Source organism: Agelaius phoeniceus, chromosome 1 (assembly GCF_051311805.1).
Source record: "Agelaius phoeniceus isolate bAgePho1 chromosome 1, bAgePho1.hap1, whole genome shotgun sequence".
NCBI classification, from domain to species: domain Eukaryota; kingdom Metazoa; phylum Chordata; class Aves; order Passeriformes; family Icteridae; genus Agelaius; species Agelaius phoeniceus.
The window spans coordinates 36825239-36845098 of NC_135265.1; the positions used below are offsets into that span (position 1 = coordinate 36825239).

At 36.6% G+C, this 19860-nt stretch overlaps 1 protein-coding gene across 8 annotated transcripts in view; it reads right to left on the bottom strand.

Annotated features, from left to right (window-relative positions):
• TBC1D5 (TBC1 domain family member 5) overlaps window positions 1-19860 on the bottom strand; it is a 318053-nt gene that overhangs the window by 105888 nt on the left and 192305 nt on the right. For all 8 annotated transcript variants that reach the window (XM_077176555.1, XM_077176560.1, XM_077176564.1 and 5 more), the window contains one exon: window positions 15744-15916. In XM_077176555.1, coding sequence (XP_077032670.1) covers window positions 15744-15916 — 173 coding nt within the window. The remainder of the gene's footprint in view (window positions 1-15743; window positions 15917-19860) is intronic.

Consider the following 19860-nt stretch of genomic DNA (forward strand, 5'->3'; position numbering starts at 1 on the left):
GCAGTAGTCAATCACAGTCTCAGACAGATCCATATTTGACTACAGAGAGGAAACTCACTGGGACTAACAAATGAGTACCTGCAAATGACTACTATAGCCCCAAATTTGTTTAGGGATTTATATCTATGTACTCAGGTTTGTTCCTTTACACTATTAACTTTTTTCAACATGAGATTTTGAAATTAAAGAAAGAAGAAAAATGAAGACCATGCACTGTTTTCACTGCTATTGTCCTAGAAACACACCAGCTTAATAGTACTGTGTTTCTTCAATGCTCATATTAATTTAAACTATTCATTTAAGCATTTATGGAAATCTTCATTACAGAGAACCTTCTACCTCAGAACTTGTTCATAAATTAACAAAAGCCTTTTTCCAGAAACTCAAATTCACATTAAACACAGATCACATCCATGATATAACTAATCCATGACATATTATAAATAGTCAACAAAAATAGATATACTTACACTTCTCATGGCACCTCCCCTGCCCTACCTAGGAGTCATAACTATTTTCTTAATAAAGAAATATGGCATTTGGTATCTGACAGAAAAAACCTGTTTACCAGTGAAGTCAGTCTTTTTTGCAATTGGTAATCAATGCAGAAACTGAAGTTTTATATAAAAGAAGTGATACAGAGGACAGGAATATTGGAGTTTAACAAACAGATCAGGCCTTTATTACCAGCAAGCTCCATTATGGATTTGTGAGCTTTGTAAGCCAAGCTCCCCCAAGTGTAATTAAATTTTTATTTATAATGTGTTTGTGACTGTTAACTTTGTGTTGCCTCTGCTTGTTCCCCCCCCAAATCCAATGTGAAATAGTATTCCACATTTACTGCTGCAGAGAGCAGTGTTTTATTCAGTTGCTGATTTCATCTCTAGCCTTATAAGAGATGAGAAGTACAAATAAACATATTGTATATTATTTATACACAAACACCCGTGTCTTTAAGCATAGATATATACATATACACTGCTGCATGCAGACGCTCTAAGCCAAAACTGAGGACAAAAGAAGTACATGTCAGTTAAAATTGAACACATGTGAGCAAGCATCACTTTTTTCCTACCAAGAGCACTATTTATCACATATTTATATCGTGGAGAGACATGAAAGCTCCAGTAAGATAGGGCAATGCAGCACTGCAGAGTACATTTTATGCCGCAAGCCATGTCTGAGATTAGTGTAAATGTACCAGGAAAAGGTTCTAAATTCCAACAAAGCTGGCATCCATGCTTTATTTTTTTGTTCATTTATGAAGAGGACTTCATGAAAAAGCCCTCTGACTCCAAGAATGTATTTTTTATTTTTTGCATTAGCTCCGTTCCTGCTTTCATTCAGGTATTACCCTCTGGTACCAATACTTATTTAAAAAAAAAAAAAAGAAGCTTAATATAAGTAACCACAGGAGGATCTCTTCTCCCCTTGAAAAACTGCAAATAAAGATGTCAGCTATTGAGTATATTTGTGGCGTCTCCAGCAGCTGCTGTTAAATACCAGCTGGTCTAGCTGATTAAAATTACCTCCGAGTTGGTATTATAAAGATGCCTGGGCAGCGTTGCTGTATTAATGGATTATTGAGTGAGCGATGAAAACCTTGGCCAGCTGATGCGTTTTATTACAGATAGGCTTTATGATGTGTAATCACTGTAATTTTTATAACTAGAGGAAACGGGAAAAAAAGAAGAACCTTCTTTCTCCCCGTACTCATAGTGAAATCAGTTGAACCAGATTTTTTTTTTTTCCAGTCTGTTACTTAGGAGTTAGCTAAATAATTTGGGTTTTAACAGTTTCTGCATATGTAAGACTTTATCCACACCTACACATACCTAAAGAATGAGAAACTGTGTTCAAGGCTAGCCTGTGTTTACCTGTTTTACATATGCTTAGGTTTACACATTGGATAGTTATTTCATCCTTTGACTACCAGGCGAGTGCTGCAACTGGCCATATGAGATAAACCCTTGTGCATTATTTAATGACTGAGCTACACTGCAAACACACCTCATATTCTCCAGGTTCAGCAATTCAGCTGGTGGGGTCTCATGTCTGGTCTCTCCATCTCTTCCCTCCCACATTCTCTTCCCCTTCCAGCAAAACCTTCACACAGTATGTCATTTAACCATCTCTCAAACTTTCTTCCCCCCTACTAACCACATATTTACCATCTTGTCTTCTGATGCTAGTTTAGTTTGCTACCAAACTAAATGTGCTAATTATGAAAATCCTGTAACTGATACCAGTATTTGAGGTTTAATAAAAAATAAATGACTGGGTACTTGGAAGATTCAGAGATACTGGTGAAAAATTTTATTACAGATGACTTCTGTTGTGAGGTGCTTCAGCATTCATGCCAATTCAAGTCAAATGCTATTTACTGAAAACATCTCAAGAGAAAATACTGCAATTTTTTCCTGCAATGGACACACACTAAAAGCCAACTAATGATACCTGAAATTTTTCAGTGGAATGCGAACTGTTGAAATGTAAAAAGAGAGCAAAATTAAGAAAAGGTCTTGAGCTCTTAAAACTTCTTCTTATGGAAATGTAGCATTACTTGTCTTTTTCCACAGGAGATAATTAATATGAACTCTTCCACAAAGTTAAGAAAACAAGTCTCTATAATGTTCATAAACTGATGCAAGTTACAAAATTTTATAGGAAGGACCCTATGAAATATAGCTGGGTATTATTCCAGCCCATAAAGTATAGAGACAAATTTTTGGGAGTTGCTACTACACCACATACATTAACCTGCAACCTCTGTTGAGGATTTTTTACTCATGCTGGTGTTTATGTGAAATCCTGCAGACAGATTATTTAAACCATTTCCTAAAATAAAAAGCTGCTCTAATTCCAACATTTAGGATCAGAAGATAAGTTAAAGCCAGTTCAATGAATAAGTTTGTAAAAGGCAAGGATCTTGCAATGGACAATTTTTTTTTAATTTAAAGGTGACTCTTAGAAATAAATTTTGGTCCATCCAAGACTAAAATAATCTAGGTGCTCTCCTTTTTTCATTTTATGAGTAGAACCTAAGCTGTACTATGGTGCAAATGTGCATTTCCAAGTCCAACACCTGATAATCTGAATATGTGATATACATCTCTGATGATTCATCTGGCTGTTTTGAAACACTTTCACACTGCACGACTAGCTATTGAAATAATGATGCTAGTTGTCTGCAAATGGAGGGAGAAAAGCATGTTCCACCAAGTAGATATACTGTAGATAAAAAAGGGCCTTTCCACTCTTTCTAATTTAATCTTTTTTTATGGAATTGTATTATCATAGAGGTTGGAAAAGACCTCTAAGATCAAGTCCAACCTAGCACTGCTGAGTCCATGACAAAACCATGTCCCTAAGTGCCACATCTACACCCCTCTTACATCACCTCCAGGTATGGCAATCCCACTACTTCCCTGGGCAGCCCGTTCCAATTTTTGACAACCCTTCCCATGAAGAAATGTCTTGCAACACGGAATGTTGTTTCTGCAGAACACCTGAGCAGGGGTAAGGTAGATAGATGGGCAAAGCCATTAGGACAGGCCAAGGAGGGCTGTGTAAGGTGAAACTACCCTGAGCTGTGAAGCTGCACAGCTCCCTGCAGCACGTAATGACAGCTGTGCCAGGCTGCAGCACCTCAGCCTCGGGCTGTGCCAAGCGCAGCCGGCAGAGCCGCAGCCGCGGCTCACAGGGGCATCGCCATCCAGCACCTGCCGTGCCTCCATTTCACAGCTGCAGCCCGAGCAGATCCTGCAGTCAGAAACCTCTTTCGGAAGGGAGGTGCGTTTTCACATTTGTGCCAATAAAGAAAATAAAAGAAAATAGTAAAATAGTGATGGTTTTGGTTTGGCAAACCCCCCACTATTTTCTCATACCCTGTGACTTTCATCCTTCTGCTGGGAGCCAACAATGGGTCTGCAGCTTGCAGCTACGAGTGAAAAACAAACCAGAGAACAGCTGTCTGTCCCAGCTACTTTCTGGTTTTTCCTGTGCATTCCATACACTACTCTAAAAGCATTTACCCCTTGGGCACGGCTTAGGCAGGGTTTGCTGGGGCGCTGGCCAGGCTGGGCCTGCTGTTTCCTAAGGAAACTGCTGGTACCCCGTGCCTTGCCCCAACACCGGGATGGGGGAATTCAGCTTCTCTGAGCTCTTCCCACTGTTTTTCATGCATTTAGTGAATTTCCAACTTAAGCAAGCCTCCCAAAAATAAATGAAAAACCCACCCTGAACCTGCAAGGCTTTGTGAGTATTTCTGGGCTGAGGCACATTTACCATACAGCATGGAGAGCTGTCTCTCAGAATTAACCATGGATGGGAAAAACCACCTAAGTGCAGAGGAAGACACAGTTATAGTTAGAGAGCTTATAGGTTGAGACATAGTGCTAACTTGAAATACTCCAAATTTCCCACAGAAGGACTACTAGAAGTAAAATTTATACCACTGTCACCCATGGGGATCCACACCAAGACACCCAACTGAAAGCACTGAAAAAATAAATTATTGTGTTCGAGAAGGAAAAAATTAAAGGAAGGCAATCCTCTAAAATCTAAAGGATTACAATATCTTACACAAGTATCTTTGCATTTATGGTAAATAAATATACATTGATAAGCTCTGAATTAATGGTCAATTTAACATGCATGCTAAATTCTAGGCAAAACAAGATTCTTAATTCACTTGGGTTAATAAACATAAAATTCTGATAATTACAGATACAATAATGTCATATGAGCACTTTAAACATATGCTGTGGGAATTAAATCCTGGCTATTCCTGCCCACTAAGGACCAGTTTTTAATCTTCGATGCATGATATGTAGTAATGGATTTTACGAGTTGACTTTTTTAAATTTGATGATCAGGTTAATGAAATTTATAATGATATTTTTCACACCAAGTTCAAAATAGTAGTTAACTCCTTGGCAGAGGAATTCAGATTGGACATGTAATGGATGTACCAGCAACTGCTGATGTGAAAGGATTAATCATCATTTTAGACTTTTATTAAATTAGATAAAATGGGATAGGCATGAATCAGAATATATAGCAATTAATCACTGGACTTTATTGAGTCTTTTAAAAATCTTATTTGCTCCTGAGTTGACAACTAATCTAGGCCATTCTGTACCAGTTTGACAAACTCTCCAGATAATGACTGTGACTAGAACATTAATAATATCGTCATTTAGCAAAAAATATTTTTTCTCTATGTAAACTATTTTTTTTAACATTTGTCAGTGTTGGAGGTAATATTAGTCACACCACAACATTGCAACTCAACTCATCTTTTCCTACTGAAATTTTTTGCTTTTATAAATTTGCTTGGTTTTTTTTGAAATTTAGGTAATGGATAAAACCAATATGTACAGATGACCAAAGTTTTTGGTATATCCAACTAGCACTTATATCCAACAGCTATACACACTGGAATTGCTAGAAAATAAAAATTACTAAACTTTTGAAGTTTATTTATTGATCACTGAGAACCACCCCAGTTAAATTACCATAAACCTCAACATCACAACAACTACTAATCCAGCTAATAGGAATTAAGGGAGATTGAAGATACATAATAAGCATCTGGGGGATATGGAATTTATCCCATGAGTGTAGTAAAGAGCTCATAATTTAAGAGTGCCAAAACCCAAGTGCATCATGAAGGCCTTTCCTCACAAATGACATTAATTGCATATCCCACAGATGCTTATTACATATTCTATTTATACCTCTGAGAAGAAAAATATTCGTTTAAAGTTTAAAGGTTTAGTACTGCTTAAACACAATGTAACACAGCTGTCTCATGATGTCACAGGGAATATCAAAGGCTGCAGCACAGAGTCATAATGTAAGAAACAGTTTAGACAGAAGATAAATCAGAGAATGTGTTTCAGCATGAGAGCCCCAGAGCTCAGACGTACATTAAAGAAGGATGTATAACTACGTACTTCAGCTGGATTTGGGATTACACCATTAAAAAGGTTTTTCTGATTACAATTATTGAAGTAAGAAAAAAGAGAATTGAATCTATTTCAATTATTTTAAACAGCTTTTCAATAAGTAGCATGTCAAACCATTAATACTAATATATGAATGCTAAAGTCAAAGATGCCATTATCTTTTCTACTGCTCAGTCTATACAAATATAACCATCACCATTAATGTTTCTAGATATTAAGCATGCTATTATGCTGTAAGTTTTCTGCAAGGACTGTTTTCTTCTGTTGACATTACTCTTTTGTGATTTCTCTCATAGATAAGTAAGACAATGAGAATTCTTTGATTCAAAATGTCCCATATACTTCTAACCAGCCGTATTTCCATTAGTAAAAAAAAAAACCCTGAACTTGATATTACTGATTTTGCATGTCATTCCTAAATGTGCTTGCTAGAAATAGAATAAACTGCAAGGCCCAATCTTAGACTCTAACAGCTCACACGACATTCACTGTGTGTGCTGTACACAACTAAGGACTTCATTTAGATGTGTGGAATTTTGAGTTAAACACTGTAAAGGTATTTCATAATATACAACATGTTACACAGTTCTGCTGCTACACTGCACATGTGGGTATGTGTATAGATTTATCCAAAGTACAAAAATATTTTTTGCTAACGTCTCCACTTCTGTGAATAAAAGCCTGGTAGCATTACTGGTAGGAGTAACAAGCAGTCAGAAACTGCAGGAGTTTCATTATCTCATATTTTCTGCATTATATTATATTGCGAACTTAAAAACCAGAAAAAAATGGAATTTCTTTTCTCTCACCCCTTTCTCAATACCACAAACAAAAGATATTCCTTCTGTGGCATTCAAAGATCATTGTATTGGACACTTTTTCAGACAAAAAAGGGTATAAAAGGTAATCAAAGGAAGTATGCTAACCACGGTCCTAATTTCAAATAAGGTGAAAAGAAGTAAAGAAAAGCAGATCATTAAAAGTGACAGAAGACAGTATAAAGGTCTATGAAAGGCAGTGCTCTCTCATGGACTTCTCAAGCTGATGTTATATTGGGTGATGTCATTTTGCTTCTCTGAAATTTGAGAAGAATTGCTGTTCTGCTATCAATACATTCCATAGTGAACAACAAAGTCTAGGTGCATCCATGGCCATTTTTCCTTAGAAACAGTGCTATCTGGAAGTTCAAGGGAGTCATCACTGGCAGTCAATACCAAGGTGCAAATGCTGTGCTGAGTGTTTTCAGGGAAAGAATATAGAAGGGTAGCACCCTTGGCTTACTGTAGAGATTCAAGTATGACTCGTTCATTGATTTCAGAATTTCTATTGGAAAAAAGCTCCTACTCTTGTCTGCTATTGTTCTTTTTCACTAGACAATTCCATTTTGCAATGCTGTGCACAGATTTTTCTCTTCTTGCCAAAATCTGTGGAGTCTTCCTGCTAAGTTATGTACCTTAACCCTTTAGGGCCTCTTGCTATTATTTTCAGTATGAGGCGTGATGAAATATTATCCTCATTTTTACAGCTTTACTTCAGTGAAATAATTCTGTTCTTAGAAATGTTTCTCAAACATAATTTTTCATGCTTTACCAAGACTAAAATATTGTGAATTCATACAATATGCAAAAGTTACACAAAATTGTGCACCCTAATTAACAGCACTACTCTTGAGCAATCTATTCCTGTGACCTGCGTTAATGGATTTTATTCTTCGGATATGGATGGCTTGCTTTAATATTTCATAGGGTACTTTTAAAAATTCTTGCTCAAAACCACATCAGAATCAGAAAAGATACTCAAGGCATGCACCTATTTGGAACAAGATTTTTTTTTATTGATGAGGCTTCTACGACTCTAACAAGATGTTGGAAAGAGGTTCACAAGGTCATGGAAAACTACTATCCAGCTCACCCATTTTAAAAATTAGGACAGACTGTTGCATTATTTTCAGGGCAGGATCTTTCACTGTTGCATGGACTTCCAACTCTGTTATGAATCTTTCTAACTTGAGAACTCCCAATAAAACAACTGCCAGAGGAAATTCAGAACATGTAAGGGGAATTATATAGGTTGTCTGTAGGATTCCTCATCTTTTCCCCCTCCCTCGCCCAATCCCCTCACCTCAATTTGTAACATCTGGTTAGGCTGAAGGGCAGGGAGAGCACTGTCTATAAGGGTAGAAATGGCTATCCAAGAACTAATCCAAGAACTGGTATCTGAAGTGGAAGCAGTGACTTGACTACCTGGTGAATTATTACTTTGGTGCGGAGAAAACCCAAAAAGGAAGCATTCTTCCCGATGCTGACACTATATACTGCAATATACTCCCAATTAACTGCATTCTACTGGGCAATCAGATGCTTTTAGAGAAAATGCAGACTGGCCATATTCCTACAGAATTACTATTTCACTAATTTTCAACAACATTTTCATTAGTGATGAATTGTGGTTTCAGGATATAATTTTCTGCTAAAATGAAGAAATCAGATAAAAATGACCCTGAAGAGACAGATGATTAACATGTCCTAGGCTAAGGGAAACTCAGACTGAAGACTGTGCTATCCCTAAAGTTGACATCCCACACCTCAAGGCAGTTCACGACCAATTGCTTTTTTCTCAAATGCAATTCCTTGTCATCCTTCTCCCCACCTAGAAAAATCCAAAATGGCCTAGTTTGTTCTGACATGGAATAATGACTAAGTATTAAAACCTTAGGGTTTTTTAATGAGATTACCTCTGCTTCCAACAGGCCAACATTATGCATTTAAGTATTTCATGGTGATCTGTTTAAAGATTTCAAACAAAATTTTCTTAGCTGCATTACCCACTAGATCCCAGTTTGGTATAACTTCTAAATTTTACAATTTACTCATTAAATTGTGCTTACTATCCCTTACCATTGGTCTTGGATTGTAGCAGAGGGTCTGCTTTGTGTGGCTCTTTTTTAAGTGCATAAAGATGACACAAAAGATTTTGAGATGCTTGTATTAGCCTTCAGACAACATTGACTTTTGTCTAAAGGACTGATGACAGGATGATCTTTCCCTGCTGGATGGTGCACATGGTTCTCTTCAATACTTCATTATAATTTCTGAAGGTCTGTCTTCACAGGAAAATTAAGGAGTTGCTAGTCACATGTGATTGCATGCCCATACCAACTTGATTCATACAGACTCAGTAAGAATAAGTAGTGAGGATGGAGCACTGGTTAGCCAAAACACAAATTATCCACAGGACTGGATTCTACAGGAAATGTCTTGGTTACTAGCAAATGCTTAAGTCCAAAGTGCTGTATTTTGCCTCCTAACATCATGTCAGCATGGGCATGTTAGTACAGTTTCATTTTTAGGCATATGCTGAGATAATTACTTTCTGCAACAGTTACTTGACCTACTTATTGCCTTTTTTGTACCAATTTCCAAGATGAGTTTTCTAGACTAAGTTCCATGTCATTGAAAGAAACAAAATGGTGCACTGAATTAAACAGTACCTGGTTAATCTGAACAGCTGATGTGATTTAAGTATAAAGAACATAAAAGAGAGGTAAATACTTGATATATGGAACCTTAAATTCCTTAGTGGAGTAGAACTTCTCTAGACATTGTTCTGCTTTTATAGTCAACAACTACTGTCTACATAAGTAAAAAAACCAAACCAAAACAAAACCACCACCACCAACAACAAAAAACCAAAAAAACCCCCCAAAAAACAAAAAAACAAACCCCCCAAAAAAACCCCAAAAAACAAAAACCAAAAAAACAAACAAAAACCAAAAAAGGACAAAGATAGCCCTCCAAGCACCTGTCTAGATTCCTACTAAATTCATCACAGATTTAAGAAGATAGTAATTCTATTCATATTAGTGGTCTCTAAGCCAATTTATGTTTAATGCTACTAGGTTTTTTCTTTTCAGGGTATGGGACAAAAGTCAAAATGGAAGCTTTCTTGCTTGTTTCCTTCCCAGATAAAGATAACTCCCTGTACTTCATATGGGAAGCACATCACCTGCATCAAGGAGCATCAAAACGACAAATCTGCATTCCATCCTCACAGACATCCAGTACTGCTCATTATCATCTCAGCACATAATTATGCAGCAGGAGAGTAAAACTCTGACAAACACTTTTGACACCTCAACCAATCCTTCATTCTGTTTATAGAGTGGTCTTGTACAGTATTTACATATTAAAATCTTAAAGTCAGAGGTAAAACTAAAATACTATTTTTGACAGTTGGGAAAAGGACAAAATCACAAGTTCATCGTACTGTAATTTTTAACTTAATACATGACAAGAATCAGCATAAAATGAAATACACATTTTTTCAATCAATGAACTAGAAAGCTTTTTGAGGAACTCAGCAACGAGGAATAGATATTTATCATTTAAGAGCACAAAAGTGTGAGTAGCCTTACTTCAAAACAGAAGAAAAGCACCTTTTAGAGTTAAGCAGGATTTGCTCGCTACGTGAGGTACAATACCGACCCTGATCTTCAAGAATTGTCCATGCTTATTTGCAAAGAGGAAATAATTTGAATTAGAAAACCATTGCAGTACAACTGGTATGGCAGCAGTAGCTGAGGCAATCCCTGTTTCCATCAAAATACATGGTAGCTTCCTAAAATACCTTCAGATGTTTCCTTCTGTCAGCTAAGGTTTAGAAAGGTTTCCTCTTACAGTACTTTTTTCATTATGCAAGACAGAATTCATAGTAATGTCTTCCGATGCCTGAGTCAATCCCCAAAATCCAGTGGAATGTATCTTGTAATTTGTGGGACTAACAGTGGACATCAACATTTCTTAGAAAGGCCTGGTCATCTGGCACTAAATCCTCAACAAGTTGTCTACTGAGACACAAGCTGGGATTTATAGTCCATTAAAATCTGTTTTATATATAATGCTTTGTTTAAGTCAAACAGAAAATAAGTACTGGAAATCAACAGCAGTTCCAGATACTAAGTTCATTATTAATTTGTCCTGAACATTCAAATGAGAATTACTGCTTTGTTCAGAGACTTTGTATTTACTTAGTCTTACTCATTTCTAGATACTCACTGCCAGATACTTGCCTTTTAATAGCAAGGCCAGATTTTGGTGGTTCCTCTACTACGTGCACAATACCTCCAAGTTGCTTTCATTGTAATTGCTGTCCAACTGATTGATGACACTGGATTAAAAGCTACAGAAGAAATGCAATGGTTTTGAACCATGTCATATATTATCTCATTTTCTTTTGGTGTGAGAATCCAAAATAAACTCAGGCACCCTGCATGATCTGAGAAGTTCTCCTTAGCAATACTGATCTTTGACCTACTTTTTCTGTAGATCATAAAGATTTCTTATTTTAAGATAACTAGAAGGATTATTTTTTTTTTGGATACAATGAATATGATTCATGTTCCTTTACTATACAAGTAAAATCCTTTAAATTCTCCCTCCAGAGACCAATCTGATTACGCAAAAGAATACTGCCTGGTACCATAATGGCACGGGTGAGAAACTAAAACAGGTGGATGCCCCACAGCAGTGCTCACAGCAAAGCAAGTAAGAACAGTAATAGTGGAGCAGCACATCTGCTGTTGACTTCACCGTCACATGACCTTTCCAACGCTACCTTCAGATCTACACTTGTGCCTGGTTCCCTGCAACTTAGTTTGCACCCTTCTCTTTTGTTTTGTATTTCTTCATTAGCTTCCTGAGGAGGGCTTTCCTGCTGAAGAGCCGGGGCAGTGGCAGCCCAAGTGCCTCTGGAGGGGCAGGGGGCAGTGTCTCTGTGACCGATGGCTGCAGAGCAGAGCGGCAGTGCGAGGCAGAGGCATCGCTGCCCAGTGCTGAGCTAAGGCCACCATGAAATATTTACACTCACTTCTGCATGTGCTTTACTGTCTGCTGGATACGTGCTTAGGAAGGGTTTGCTTTACCAGTATAATACGGCCATCAGTGTTATGATGCAGAAGCTGGTGAGTATATGCCAACATTTAATTTTTGTTCTTAAATAAAGCTTTTTATCCTTATACCTTGTCACTGTCTTTCTGTGTATTATTTCTATACAACTGTATCATATTTATATTTACATGATCTAGCTGTACTTATTGCATGCAGTTCCATGAGAAATTAATCTGGTGCAATATAGTTCTCCCTCAGTACCTAAAATAAAATAAAGTGGTAATAATATTATGTGGGACATTTCCAAATGATTAATTTTTTCAGTGAAATGTAAAAGAAGTTGCCTACTCCAAATTCCTTTAAATGGAAGATAATGTCCTAAACTACAGGTATATAAAGACTTTTGTCAAGCCCTGTCGTTTCTCAAGCTGAGAGCCTAACCTGCTTAATTTGTCCCTGCAAACACTGGTCACTGTGGAAAATGCAGTATCATTTTGCAATATTTTGTACTTTAACTTGAATTAGATGTAAGGGTCAAAGAAATTAATATCAGAGTACCAGTTAATCTAGGACATTAATCATTGTTAACTCCTCTAATTTTAAAATTAAACTGAATATTCAATCTGTCACCTCTTCGGAATATCCAATCTTTATGTTCAATCCTAGCAATTTTTTCTTTTTGTTTAGAGAAAGGTTTATTATCAGGAAGTATGTCACTGAACTATTAATGTAATCAATTCCATTCTATTTTCAAGCGATTCTTGTACTTGACTTTACAAAGTACAAAATTAGGTATGATTAGATAATTATTATAGTTTGGTTAGACTATTCACAGTACTACCAGGAGAGTGAAACAATGTTATTCTGCAAAACATTATCTTGGGGTCCAGGCTAGAGACGAGGCAAAGAAAGAAGACTGAGGAATGATAAGGCAAAACCCCTTTATCTCTGTATTGCTAGTTCCATTTCAGCTGATATTAATAGCAGCTGAATAATTATCAGAGGGACAAGCAGTGCTGACTGCAAGTGAATGAAAGTGCAGTCTCAAAATTTCCAAATGCAGAAATTCCTGTGCTAAGGCTGCTTCTGTCTGTGACATCAACTGGAACTTCCAGAGCATGGAAGCATGGCACAGCCAGGACCCAGTATACCTTGCTGTACCTACATGGGTTCCCTCTCCCATCAGCAATGGAATGAGACAGCTAGGGAATGTGAAGTCTGCTCACTGCTGCACTCTGGAAGAGAAGGAGATCTACTGCTTGGAGCTAAAACTTCAAAACAGGGCAGCAACCAAAATTAATGAGTTGTACCACACATACTGAAATGCCTTGGTCTTGTAAGCAGGTAAGCATGATTTCACAAAGTGTATAATCACATTTTATTGTAAAGGACAGTTTCTGAACATGGAAATGTACAACCAGCTGGGTTACCTGACCTCCCAGAAGAACAAGTCTTGCTAGTGTTTGAAAAATAAAAAGAAGCATTTGAAAACACCAAAGGATGGAATCAACTGTATAAAAATGCAAAGAATTGTTTTTGTGTTGGCCCAGAAGGTTATAGAAGGATGCAAAGTATAAAATGCTAAATTTTAAATAAGTGAACTTTATAACTTGTGCAAATTAGGGTAGACTGCTACTAAATACAGGCCTTTCATGTTGATCTAGGAATGCCATAATATCTTTTGAGCAAAGTTCCCAGTCTTCCTTCTACCATCTGTATATTTTATGAGTGGTATCAAGGCTGACAGATGAATATCTATTGTTGGTAAATCTTCAGCAAAACAATAAACCTTAACAAAAAACTCAGATGAATTCTGCAGTTTGGTTAGGTTAAGCAATTATTGATAAACAATGTTGTTTAAGAAATGCTGTTTCTAGTTCAAGAAATGTTAAATACAGGAAAAGATACAGTGTCTCAGACTGCCAGTGGGCTCACTACTGGAAATTACTACTCTGAAGAGTTCAGACATCATTAAAGGTGAGAATAATACAACACAGTCATGCCCCTTTCCCTTTCTTTTTCTCCTGTCCATATCAAATCAGGAATCAGAGAAGGATGTGACCTCACAGGTAACCTACTTTCCTTTTCTACCAATGCAGACTCTGTCTTTATGATATCACCCATTTCTGAGAGCTTTTCAAAGCCTGTTTTTAAAACATCCTGATGTCTTTTCCTTTGTTAATTTTAATATATTATTTTACAGTCTAACAGCTCCCTGTTAGTAAGGTTTTCCTGATAGTCAGCCTGAAGCTCTCTCTCATAATTCATTCTCTTAACTGTAAATTTCTTTATTCAGATTCAGTTCTATTTATGCCACACCAGACTGAATCATTCTTCTGTTATTATAATATTATGTTTACAGCTAAAATATAATTTTTTCTTCCAATTATTTCTCTTACTGAAAGGCAGAATCTTAAACTGATGTGAATACCTACATTTCAAATTATTTTTGCCCCAAAATATCTGTTTGCAAATTTCTGAAGTTTAACTTATTTTATTCTCTCTTTGTTTTCATAAGTCTAAATAAATGAAACAATGTATTTTTGTTTTCCTTGATATTTATACAGCCTACTTATTCATTACTACCCCTGAAGTTTATTAGGGACGTTTGGTTTCTCTTCCAGAATAGTGAAGATATTAAGAAAACACACTATGCAAAAAATATTGTAATAGGACAATCTGTCCTCTTAGTACTTGAGTTTACTTGGCTTGTTTCCTCCCCCATAGGTAATTCATACCTATAAAGTGTATTTAAGTAAGATTTGTAGAATTACATTTTACTTCCTAATGTAAGCTATTAATAAGTAGCTCAACTCTTCTCTTGAGAGTATATTATGTTGCAGCACTTTTTCATTTTACAGTAACATCAAATTAGACTTTAGTGTTAAGTATTGCAGTTATGGCCTGACATTTACACAGTCACCTTTTCCTTCCCTTTCTTTAATTTCTATTGAGTTGTTACAATCCACAACTGCATTTGGAAAGTCACACCTATAACTTTTTTTTTTGTTTTCATTTAAGGGAAAATCAATCTTACTTTAAATCACTGCAAAAAAAAAATGAAAAGGTGTAATTTTCTCTGTCCCTGCAAAGGCATATATGGCTTGCCAACTCCTTAAGGAATGATCAAAATGAATCAAATTTCTAGAATCCCAGACAATGAAGGCAAAATTCTTCTTCAAAACCATGGTCATTCACCATGACTCATGGTTCACACAAGTGGCACATTCTGTGTTGAGCCAGACTGACTACAGCAGCTATAAATATTTTGGATTCAGTGCTGCACAAACACATAGATAAGGCCACATCCAAAGTCACACCTGGCCCAACTATCCCCCCTGGAATGGGGGTATTCAATACACAATCAGCTGACTGGATATGAAGCAGCTTCATGGAAAAGGGAATACTTGGGCTGACTCTGTACACACACAATTTATTATACCTGTGCCTTTACTCTTAACATACCACTGGCCCTGTATTACCAACATCCAAAACCCCATACACAATAGGGAAAAGTTCACTGATGTTAAACTGGTGATAAGTAAACAAACGACTCATGCTAATAGTTTTTTATGTCCTATTATCCCATGTATTCTTACAGGAGAACTCCAAGCAGACTCTGTACTTGATTCAGAAAGTACAGGAGTCTTCTTCATCAGGGTTTCTAATATGCAGCTGAATGGACTTTATCTGCACTGGAAATGCCAGTGTCACAGCTGCAGCAGTAGGGTGGCTTTTACTGTAATGCTGCAAAACAAGTAAGTTCTAAGAGATAAGTATTTTTAGTCCCATTCCTCTAATCCAAAATTTAAGGGAAAAAATTTCTTAATATAGTGAAGCAAAACCCCCAAGGAATTAAATGAAATAATGATTTGCAAACACTTACAGTCCATAAATCTGTGGAGCAATTTCCAGTCGGTTCAGATGCATGTACAGCTCAATATCATGTTTCTTCAGCAGATGATCCTGAATTTGATTTACTTTTGCTACAATAGCAATAGATGGCCCCAAGTCCTGTGGCCTTGCAAAGGGCATAGGTGTCACCATCACATCTTTCTCCTGCAGACACAGATAACAGGGTGAAAAAAAGAAAAAACCATGAAGCCTTACCATCTAAAGGGATTGTGTGCAGGAGATTTCATTTGTTGCAAACACTGGCTTCCAAATAAACATAGTAATAACTCATTTCTTTTACAGCAGAAGAGGAATCTCAAGCATCCACTTCTGTGGAAGGTACTGTGGGATTCCCTCTCCCAGGAGTGCCAAGGAGTGCCCGTCATTCTGCACATCAATTTTTACGTGCATGCTTTACTTTTCATGCTCTGACAAAGTGTTGACAGCTTTATTTTAGCTTTAATATCAGCAGTCTGAGTCAGTCCAGAATAAAGCAGATGAATGGTAACTCAGTAGAGAATATATGCCCTCAGAGGACAATAAATTGCATACCAAATAGGAAGTAACTTATTTTGAAACAATCCTTTCTAAACAGGCTTCCCTAGCACAGAAAATCTGGTGGCTTTACCTTAAAACCTACACAGCTTTGATAAAGCATCAGAAACTTCTAAAGGAAAAAAGAAATAGAACAATGAGACAGCAGTTGGTTGGACCTGAGGGCTGTGCAAACTATGCCATGAGCTACAACACAACACACCTCAAGTGAAAACCAGTGGAGTATTAGCATCTTTGAACATGAACTGCATTAAATTCATTCTTCTTGCAAAACAGTGAAGTATTATTGAAAAAGAGACAGAATGCTAGAAAGAAATGCAGCAAGTAATGAACTGCACTGAATAAGAAACATATAAAAAGGAGAAGCAAAAATAAAAAAGGACAAGGCAAACGTATCAAGAGAAAGACAGGAGGGCAGGGAAATGGCGAAATTATCTGTTAGGAGCAATGTTAAGGTTATAAAACAGGGAAAATTGGAACAGAAAGAAGAGAAGAATTTTGCAATGACTTTGCCACAATCCGTCATCATGACCTCTGACCCAAAAGCTTCATTTTGAAAAAACAGCTGCTGTTTTTCTACACTTTTGCTCACTATAGTAATAGAGAATCATTATCCAGCTCAAAGGGTTTATAATTTCAGGAGGCTTCATTGCACTTTACATTGTTTAGATACAAATTCACTTGTTCCAATATTATGAAAAGAGCATTATTTTTAACATTCAATAACAAAGAAAGTTTATTTTTGTTGTGTAAGCTATTCCCAGTGTCATTTCTTTTGGTTATTTCAAAATCACTTACAACATGGTTTAACATAAAATGGGCAGTGAACATTTAATAATGTCTACCAAAGAGTCTATTTTTGTGTTTGCTTGAAGTACCTTTTCTTAATTATTCGATTTCCGTACTGCAGAAAATATGGTAGGATGTTGAACAGTGATTTCAGGTAATATGTTTCTATTTAAGGACCTGATTGATTATAAATTGTATCTTAAAATCTGCTTAATTGTTGCTTTGCTATGGCAATTGCAGCGAAGGGACTGATCTGTCTATTATAGTGTGGTAGTTTAACCATGCTATTGTGGTACCAAGACATATTCATTTAAGATACTCCAGCAAATCACTTGACAAAAGCTCCCTCAGACTGTCAAATAAAGCTCACTGACATGGCTTTTATTTATTCAAAATCTTTGCTATTCTAACAAACAGGAATTTAAAATAAAACATCTAGTGTCTTAGAGGCCAATGCTGTTACTTAGTTAAATACTGAAGTTCTTCACAGCTGCAGGTACATTAAGAAAGGTATTTCTCCTACCTTATTTTAAAAATTATTCTAGTAAATTCTTTCTGACCAAGCTGGGCAGCATTCTTTGTACTCCGAATTTTATTTCTGCATTGTATGGATATTCCCATAATTTCAGATCCATTTCACTATTTTCTTGATCATATTCAAGAGTGCAAAATATTGAAAATATTTTAGGTATCCACTAGTATTCTTATATACAGAAAACCACTCTTAAAGCTTGACATGATAATATTGCCTTAATGTTAAATGTCAGTCTATATTAATTTTTTTCATAAACATATGGATTTATCTTTGAAACCAATCATAAAAGTCTGTAACTCTATGTATTCGTAGACTGTGCACATTCTGTCATTTGGCACACATCTGGGGTATAAATTTTATTGTGGTTTATTCAAACTGACTTCAGCTTCACCACTTCATGCATTCAGAACTCTGATGACTCTGAAGACCTGTGTTTTTAAGCTTTTCTTTATCATAGGAATAAAACCTTATGTGGAAAGCTCAACATCAGAATCCCTCTGCTTATGTGAACTTGTAATATGAAAAGACTAGCTATTACTCAGTTTAGTCTTTACACCATTAGTTGTCTGTGGGTTTCAAGCCATCTTTACAAATTACAAGACAGATTATTAAACCCTGGCTCAAGTGAGGAAAGATTGTGAATATCAAAAACTAATGCAAGCTTCCACTGTGCCAAAATTGGAGTTATTTGTCAGTTGCAGCATTTGTGCACCTTGGCATAATGCAGCACTGACACATTGCTGACTGTCAGACTGACTGACTATCAAACATGGCTAAGTGTATCCAATAGTATAAGCTGGCTTGCCTTTTCTAAAAGCAGGAGATAAGTAAATGGTATCCATCAAAATGCAGTTTATCAGCATCTCAGAAATTAACCCTATTAACAGAAATCTTCAAGGCATGACAGAATCTGTGAGGCAGCAGCTGCAGCCAATAACTCAGCCTTGCCTGTCCATGCCTCCTGATTCCGTGTACTCCACCAAGAAGCTCGGTGGAAGACTAGAGTGCAACAAAGTCATGTCTGTTTTCTCCTCTCATGCAATTTGGTTGAGAAAATGACAATACCTCTAGTCAGTTGAAATTGCTCCAAAAATCACATAGCTGGTGTGAAACAAACAGCCCAAGCAGAAAGATGCTCAAATAAACTAATAAAACTAAGCCGCCAAAATGTTTAACTAGAAATGACTCACAGCGCTTGTGCCTAAGCCAAGTGGACAACACAATATTGTGCTCCTGCACATACTCACTACATTATTATCTGCCATGTGAGAGAAAACACACATTTTCTTTTTTGTGAGCCTTCAGGTCTTGCAAAAAGATTTGAGTGCATGTGTTTAGTCATCTATTACTAACATTTATGAAAAATAAATGTTCAATACTAAAAGAACGTGGTTCACCATAGAAAGAAAAAATGAGAGATGGCTCAGAATGTGCTGTATTGTTTATAGGAGAGCACCAGATTCACCCCTAAGAACAGTTTAAATATGAATACCAGTGAAATGCAGCTGAAAACTTCAGCGAAGTATTAGGAACAGAATCACCAAGTGCTGTCACAAAACATTACCTACCACAACACGAACTGGAATGGCTGGTAGTCAATACTAATACAATTTATATATTCATGCATTTAGGAAACAAATGCTACAGCAGTAAAGAGAGGCTAGGACATAGTACAAGTATAAACTGAGGACAGATTTCTCTCATTAACCACTAGGGAATGGAGTAGCTGGAGAAGCTCCTCTAATGGCAATTGGGAGTAATGGAAACAACTGTTAGAGGCTGTAAAATGTAACATGTCTCTCAGAGCACATGCTTTCATTGCTTCCTTTGTGAAGATTCACACTTTACTATGTAGCTAACCCTCAAAGTCACGATTGTAAAAGGCATATGTACAAGAAAGGATTATTAAAGATTATACATGTTTGCAAAGAACAAAAACAAACAACTAGATATTAATCCATTCACTTTGCTCTGTTAATTTTTTATGCCATGAAAGGACTGCAAAGGGCAATGTAAACTTTCACCTTCTACCCAAGCACTGCAAATCTGTAGGCAGACCTTTTTATTTTCTGGAATAAAATTCAACCTCAGACTTTACCACCTCTGTCACAGAAACAGGAGCAAATACATTTGAATACACCGAATTTTGAAAAGCTACACTCAGAGAAACATATCTCATAGCCTTGTTATTGAAATAAAAGTGCCTATGTAGTAACTTCATAAAATTTGT